This window comes from Opisthocomus hoazin, chromosome 2 (assembly GCF_030867145.1).
Source record: "Opisthocomus hoazin isolate bOpiHoa1 chromosome 2, bOpiHoa1.hap1, whole genome shotgun sequence".
Taxonomy (NCBI): Eukaryota; Metazoa; Chordata; class Aves; order Opisthocomiformes; family Opisthocomidae; genus Opisthocomus; species Opisthocomus hoazin.
The window spans coordinates 43,641,527-43,649,428 of NC_134415.1; the positions used below are offsets into that span (position 1 = coordinate 43,641,527).

The following is a 7,902-nucleotide window of genomic DNA, read 5'->3' on the forward strand; positions in this document are numbered from 1 at the left end:
TAACCAAGAAACAGCATCAGTGAATCCCCATGAGGTGTCGTCTTTTTGCACTTGTTGCATCTGTTTACCAATTTCCCAAATTTTCTGCACATCAGTAATTAGCTCTCCACTATGATCGGTGTACATACAACAACTTACACTTAAAATGGTGCAGACCCCTCCTTGGGAAGCTAATATCAGATCCAATGCCATCCTATTTTGTATAGTAATTTTCGAGAATTCAGAAACCTCTTTTTGCAAAGTGAGCAGTCCATGTGCTGTGGAATTTGCTAGTTTTTCAGTCTCTCCAGAAATGTTCAGAATTGCTTTTTCCAATTCACTTACCCCTAAAGAAGGCATAAAGCAACGGAGCAAAGAGTGAAATCCTGCAGGTCTTTCTCTCAGGGGATTAAGATTTCTTTTCACACGATTAATATAGGTCCGGTGCCAAGTGTCTTTGGGTAAGACTTCAGGATGTATTTGCAAATCTGAAGTGAGAACTCCAAGAGCACAAATTCCTCTCCAAGCTAGAGGTAAAGCTTTATATGCTGTTGTTCCGCAAAGCCAAAAGATACCTAAATCTGGAGGGGCTTGCCATCTTAACTGCAACCCAGAACTTATTGTGGTTGTGCTTTGGCAGTTTGTCCAATTTCCCACAATTGTGTGATTTTGGCATAGGAATCGATTAGAACACGTAGAAGGATAACGTCTTTGAACACAATGGACTTGGGAATAGTTCCATTGCTTGGGTAATTGAATAGCCCAGATTTGCTCTTTGTAGGTGTCAGTGAATGTAGTATTATACCAATATCGATTCCAATTTACTGCTCTAGGTACAGGAGTACCTATTAGCTGGAACCCCTGATCAACAGTTTTTGGCAACAAGACACAAATCCAGCGTTCGGTTAGATTTAGATTCTTAATAAAGGAATTCGAGTGACACATGCATGTTATTATGCCATTCATTTTCAATCTGTTCTCCGTGGTTTGTTTCCTCCAGACCTTTTAGGCGTCTGCTTAACCATTGAGGGGTTTGCATGCTTCGATATATGGTGGGTCGATTAATCCTAAAGACAGACATCACATTCAAAAGGTTAGTACATGCATAATCATAAATCACAATCCTAAATTCACCATAAAAACGATTGCCTGATATATCGTATCTATGACAGCACCAATCTCCATGGCCATAAATTCCCCACATGTGATGATCGTAGCACCATGTTCCTCTTACCCAGAGGGGGTCTTGTAACTGAATATGATATACAAATAGAGAGAATTTGCCGCTGTCCCAGTCCCAGTACGCATGCAACCATAGGCAGAGGTCCAGGTATCCCATCGACCGTCAAGCAGAGTTTGTACGTTGACGCAGAATTGCAGAGAATCTCCACATAGATTGATAGCGTCTCTCATCTCAGTCTTCGGACAGTCAGACGTAAGAACGAACCGCCCAGAGTCTGTCTGAATTCCTGCAGCTTGGCCCTTAAGTTCGCAAGACAAATTGCTGTACATGACATTAGGGATATTGGCACCGGCATCTTGATAGTGTATTGCTGATCTTACCCAGAATCCGTGGAGACTGCTAACAGGTATTTTACATCGAAAAATTAGCAACACTTGTACCCAATTCATTGCTCTTCAGTATCTTTCCGGACGTGAGAATGATGGATCCAGGTCTCTTTCCCAGCAACCTTAACAGCATAAAAAGAGGTTAATAGTACAGTGTATGACCACTTTGGTTCCAATCTATTTTCCCGATTGTAATTTTTCACATAAACTTTATCTCCTGACTGTATATCATGTAGCTGGACTTCAGGAGATACACCTTGATACCAATGAGCATGATTTCTCATCTGGGAAAAAGAATCCTGGAGGTACAAAAGGTATTGAGTGATTTGCTCATCTCCATCCAAAAGGCTAGCTTTTGCTGGAACAGAAGTTCCTGGAATGGCAAGAATTCTACCAAAAGGAATTTCTGCAGGGGACACTCCTACAGGTTGTCTTGGAGTGTTTCTGAGATCCCATAAAACTAAGTTCAAAGCTTCTGGCCATTTTAATCCAATTTGTTTACAAACCTTAACTAACTTCTCCTTAATGGTTCTATTCATCCTTTCTACTTGTCCAGAGGACTCTGGATGATATGGGGTGTGTCATTGTTGTCTAATTCCTAAAGCATGATATATGTGAACCAAAATAGCTGCCGTAAAGTGTGCTCCCCTGTCTGAGTCAATTATTTCTGGAACGCCATATCATGGAATTAATTCTTTTAAGAAGATCTTAACTGCTGATTTTGAATCATACTTTCTTGTTGGGAAAGCTTCTACCCATCCAGATAACTGATCTACAGTCACTAACAAGTGTGCATAACCCAGAGTCTTAGGCATCTCAGCATAATCAGTTTGGAGCTTTTGAAAAGGAAAGGTGGCCGGAGGCCTTTTACCTTGTGGCGGGTTAATTCGCAACGTAGCATATTGCTTGAAGAGTTTACAATTCTCACAAACTCTTCGTGCTGCAGCATAAATTCCTGGTGCTGCCCACAGTCTTTGGATTTGGGAGGCTGTGCTCTCCGGTCCTCCATGAGGTTTCTCATGGAACCAACGGGTTAAGGGTAATAAATACCTTGTTGGCAACAGAGGTTTGTTGTTCAAAATCCATTGCTCTCCTTGTCTCTGAGCTCCTAGTCGTTCCCATAAGGATCGTTCATCTTCGGTTAAGGATTCATAGAGTTGGCACACGTCCAGTGGGCTTGTCCATTCTTCCTTCGTTTGCAGTGCAGCCATAAGATGGTTGCAATGCCTAGCAACTGCTCGGGCTGCTTGGTCAGCCAAGTGGTTACCTCTTGAGATGGCATCTTGTTTTCCTGTGTGAGCTTTAATATATATTACCGCTAAAGCTGTCAGCAATTGAATCGCTTCCAGTAAATCTTTTATCTGCTTTCCATGAGCAATCGTTTTTCCTGCTGAAGTTAGAAATCCTCTCTCTTTCCAGAGGGCACCTGTTGCATGACACACTCCAAAAGCGTATTTTGACTCAGTATAAATGCTCACTTTTTTCCCTTTTGCATACCTGGCTCCTTCTGTCAGTGCGACAACTTCCACACCTTGCGCTCCCAGAGACAAAGGTAGAGGTCCAGCAATTAATACCGTTGTGTCTGTCATCACCGCAAAACCCATAGCCCGTCGTCCTTTATCATAATATGATGATCCATCTGTGAAAAGACTCACCTCTGGGTTATCAAGTGGTTGATCTGTTATGTCGTCTTGTGACTTGCTAGTAAATGTTAAAATTTGCATAACAATGTGGCAGGGTTAAGCATGTTGCACCTTTCCAATTTCAAATTGTCAGCTAATAACAATACCAGTTCATAACAATGTGCTCTTTGGGGTGAACAAAATTTCCACCTCATGGGGTACACATACGGTTAGTGCATGTCCTAAAACAATTGACCAAGATTTTTCTACTATCTCAGCTGTAGCTTCAAGTCTTCGAATACAAAACGGAGCTCCTTTTACTACAGGATCTAACGTAGTTGAAAAATAAGCCACTGGTCTTTCATGAGGCCCTAAAGTTTGGACTAAAATTCCTCTGGCTGTTCCCTTTACCTCATCACAATAAAGTTTAAAGGGTTTGGTATAATCAGGGAGTCCTAATGCTGGGGCATTCAATAACGCATTCCGAAAAGCTTTTTCTCTTTCAGATCCCCATGCTACAGGTTCCACCTCCTCATTCCTAGTTGCTTCATGCAACAGTTTTGTTATTTCACTTAATCCAGGGATCCAAGGTGTGCAAAATCCAGCTTGCCCTAAAAATCCCCTTAACTGCTTCTTAGTGGTAGGTCTTGGCAGTTCCTGTATTATTTTAACTCTTTCAGGATCAATTTCTCTTTTTCCCGGACTTAATAAAAATCCCAGGTACTTTACCTTAGTCTGGCAAAACTGCAGTTTGGATGGAGAGACTCGAAGACCCTTCTGCACCAATTGACAACACAAATATTTAGTATCAAGTATACAATTTTCTTTTGTCTTACTCACAAGTAAAAGATCATCCACATATTGTATAAGAACAGGCAAACAGGGAAGATTTAAATCTGGTAAATCATTTCTCAAAATATGAGAGAAAATAGTGGGTGATAAAACCTTGCGGCAATCGTGTCCAGGTTAACTGTTTCCCTTGCCAGGTGAAGGCAGAAATATGTTGGCTTTGTTCTGCTATTGGTATACTAAAAAAGGCTCCTGTTACATCAAGCACAGTGTAATATTGGCCCCAAGGTGGTATTTGAGTTAATATCAAACTCGGGTCTGGAGCAACTGGATGGGGTGCAATGACATGCTCATTAACTGCTCGTAAATCTTGAACAAACCTATATTCAGGGTCTCCGTCGTTGTCCAACCTGTTTTTACTTACAGGTAGAATTGGGGTATTATAAGGGCTCCTACATTCCTTTAGAATTCCCCCTTTTAAGAATTTATCAATTTGTTTACCAATACTAGGAATTGCTTCTGAAACTATTAGATATTGTCGAATAGAAGGAGGTGTCCCTCCTTTTGTTTGGATTACCACAGGTTCAGCTGATTTTAACAGCCCTGCTTCATCTCCAGAAGTGCTCCATAATTCATGAGGAATATCAGAGAGTTCCTCAGGGATCTTTTTTTCCTCCTTTTTATTTTCTGGTATTTTGATTAAAGACATCCCAGTTACTATTAGTTGGATACCAGTTGGAGTTTAAGAGATACAAGTGCCAAATTCTTGCAATAAATCCCGTCCCAGCAAAGACACAGGTGTTTCAGGGGAGATGCCAAACTTTCCCCAAGCCATTTTTCCTCCCAATATCACTGGAAGGGGAAGCGAAAGGGGCAATTTCTTACCTCCCACCACTCCATCTACCTTGATTTTTTTCTCCTGATAATTGCGGAACAAAAAAGCTTAATAACGATATAGTTGCTACCGTATCTACTAGAAGATTGACAAAAGTACCATTTACCTTTGCTGTGATGTGACCGTTATGATCTACCTTAACTCCAACCACTTCCATCAGTTACTGTGAGTGAGGTCTGGGAGGTTTTTCTCCATAGTTTCTAACTTCGACTGCCGAAGTCACTGGTCTCAAGGGGCATGCGCGCTGTATATGACCTGAATTACCACAATGAAAACGTTCAGGAGTGTTAAAATACGGGGAAACAGAGGGAGGAAGACCTCTGCCTCTTTGACCTCTTCCTCTGATTCCTCTGTGGGGAAATCCCTGGCATCTTCCTCTTTGGCTACAATTCTGAGCAATTGCTGCATCGAGCAAGCTGATTTCTCTTTCTTTACGTTCTCTCTTCCTCTCTGCCTTCAGTTTCTCCCCTTCTTGCTTCTGTTGTTCTTCACTCCTTCCATCAAAAACAAAAGTTGCTATGCTCAGAATTTTAGTCAAAGTTTCGCGTTGCCAGCCTGGCATGTGTTTTCGGAAATATTTATCAATGTCAGGAGAAGATTGGTCCACAAACACACTTAGGGCCAACGGTTCCTGCAAATTTTCACAAGCCATTCCCCCATATTTTTAAAGTGTAGCTTTTAGTATTCCCCAATAATCGCTGGGATGTTCATTAGGTTTTTGCCTACATTCCATTACTTTGGTCCAATTTGTGACTCATTCTCCAGTTCGCCAAACTGCTTCAACTATTGTTGAGCAGCAGTTTGATATGCTTGAAGTCCTTCTGTGGTAGTTACAGCCCAGCCTGGATTTTTCTCAGGACATGGATGAAGTCCATTTCCCCTCTGAGCCATTTCCCTGTCTTTGTGTAAAATTTTTTCTCTTTCGTCTGGTTCGAATAGTTCCCGGAGGAGAGTTCTTACATCACTCCAATATGGAAAATAATCATTTATGATGCCAGGTCATAATTGAGCACATTTTTCGGCATCATCTCGGCATTTTTGCTTGCCAAGATACTAAATTTCCTTGTTTCCAAGGTTCATGTCTTACCACGGCTTGGACTGCAAGGACCTCTGGCGGGGCTCCTGGTCCAGCCCTCGGGTTTGGAATGCAATCCAGTTTCACGGGATACATTCCAATCCCTTTTGAGGTAGAATTATCATCGTCTGCCTCCGGAGCAGAGGGAGCAAAGGGAGCAGAGGGTGATAAGCGACCTCCATTGTTATGATTACCTGCAGGTTTCCTTCTTTGCTGGGCCCAATTATACCAAATATACTAGTAATCAATGTCTTGAGTGCCTGCATCCTCTGGAATTATTCATCAAAATTATAACTTGTGTATCTTAAAAGCTCCCCTAGGGGCCACACATCCATAGGTCCACCTCCTCTAGTTCTAGTGAGAAATGGCCATTCCTCCTGACATAACAGTATCAATTTCTTTTTCTGCAAAGTCTGAGACGAAGGTATCTTACTCCAATTTTCAAAAACCTCAGCAAGGGGCGTCCCCCTTTCCACGCTGGGTGTAGTTCCCGTATCAAATACTTCAAGCAAAATTTAAACACGAGAGAAAATCTCAGCAATCAGTCTGAACACACTCGAGACCGAAAGCTCTCGGACTCACCCAGTCCTTTTGTTTGGCGCCGGCACTTTGAGCGTTGGTCTCGGGTGTTCCCAGAAAGATCCTGAGTATCCGTCTCCTGTGTCAGTGTCAAAATGTGGCATCAGCCGGCTCTCCAGTGCGGGGAGAGGGCGGGGCAGGGGCGGGGCCGTGGGCGGAGCATGTGTTTGGGGTGGGGCGGGGCTTATTCCGGGGCGGGGCAGTTCTGGGGCAGGGGCGGAGCCATGGGCGGGTGCAGAGCTGGGAGGGGCGTGGCCGGGGCCGGGGCGTGAGCAGTGCTGGGAGAGGGGCGGGGCCGGGGGCGGGGCCCCCGCGCCTCGGAGAATTCCTCGCTGCTTGAGCCAGAGCCCCGACGGGCCCGCTGCGGGGAAGGTGTCAGTGACTGCGCTGCTCTGCAGGGCCCCTTCTGCTGCCGGCTGCGGGGAACCTCCAGGGAGAGAGCGAGATCCAGCCGCGACAGTCCGGGCTCGTCTCTCGCACTCCGGGAAGGGACGATGTGACGAGACAGGGCTGCCGCCTTCTCCTCCAGAACGCCCCTGGCGCTCGCTTGGCTTCGTGTGGCCGCAGTGTGGGGAAACACGGCCAGGCGGAGGACTTTCTCATAAACAGGCACTTCTGTGTGAGCCGCCAAAAAGGCCCCAAACCCCCCCACAAAAAGGAAAGGGCAGAATAATCGAGGCCGAACCTCACCGGTCCCTCCCCGAGAGAGCATTCGGACGTCAGAACTCCGGCCTGGCCCAGGCCGTGCCCTGGGAGCGCCGAGCACCGGCAGCAGACAGCTGCTCTCTCCGGAGGGAACGAAACGGGGACGCTTCCCCTCCCCGGCGAGGCGGGACCGCGGCTCCCAGCACAACGGCAGCGCCGCCAGGAGCCCGCTGGCCGCCGCCGCCGCCGCCGCCGGGGAGACGAGGGCCGCCCCCCGCCCCGCCTCGGCCCGCTCACCCGGCGCGGGACGGAGGAGCCCAGGGGCGTGGCCAAGGCGCCGAACCGCGGCGGCCGCCCCCGCCCCGACCCCCGGCACTGCGCCCGCCGCAGCCCGGCCCCGCCCCTGCTCCGCCCCCGCATCGTGCCCGCCCCGGCCCCGCCCCTCACCCAGCACTGCCCCGCCCCCGGCCTCGCCCCCGCTATCGCACCGCCTCCGGCACCGCCCCCGCCCCTCCCAGCTCTCGCCGGCACCGCCCCAGGCACCGCCCCCCCCTCGGTCCCGGAACCGGCCCCGGCCTCGCTCCGCCCCCACATTGCCCCCGTCCCGCCTCTCTCCCAGCACTGCGCCTGCTCCGCCCCCGGCACCGCCCCCGGCACCCCGGCACCGCCCGCCCGTGCCCGCGGAGCCCCGGCAGCCTCTGCCCCGCACCGACCGGCCGCCGGCCTGCGCCCGCCGGGAAAGGGCCGTC

The 7,902-nt window shown here is 47.7% G+C and overlaps 1 protein-coding gene across 4 annotated transcripts; it reads right to left on the reverse strand.

Moving 5' to 3' along the window:
- Nucleotides 1-43: 43 nt before the first annotated feature.
- On the reverse strand, nt 44-6,619 carry LOC142360512 (protein NYNRIN-like). Of its 4 annotated transcripts, XM_075413441.1 has the most exons (4): nt 6,512-6,619; nt 4,961-5,109; nt 3,900-3,947; nt 44-3,187 (listed from the first exon to the last, which is right to left on the reverse strand). In XM_075413441.1, the coding sequence occupies exon 4, from the start codon at nt 3,150-3,152 to the stop codon at nt 2,229-2,231; it is 924 nt and encodes a 307-aa protein (XP_075269556.1). In that variant the 5' UTR covers nt 3,153-3,187; nt 3,900-3,947; nt 4,961-5,109; nt 6,512-6,619; the 3' UTR covers nt 44-2,228. The 4 variants fall into 4 exon arrangements, 2 of the variants coding, with proteins under 2 accessions (XP_075269556.1, XP_075269557.1); XM_075413442.1 differs by lacking the exon at nt 3,900-3,947; XR_012763116.1 differs by lacking the exons at nt 3,900-3,947; nt 4,961-5,109; nt 6,512-6,619 and having other exon boundaries at nt 44-1,461; nt 1,543-3,480.
- Nucleotides 6,620-7,902: the final 1,283 nt, after the last annotated feature.

Excerpts from the sequence above, each read along its gene's own strand:
- LOC142360512 (XM_075413442.1), bottom strand. The coding sequence starts at position 3,152 with ATGGGTTTTGCGGTGATGACAGACACAACGGTATTAATTGCTGGACCT.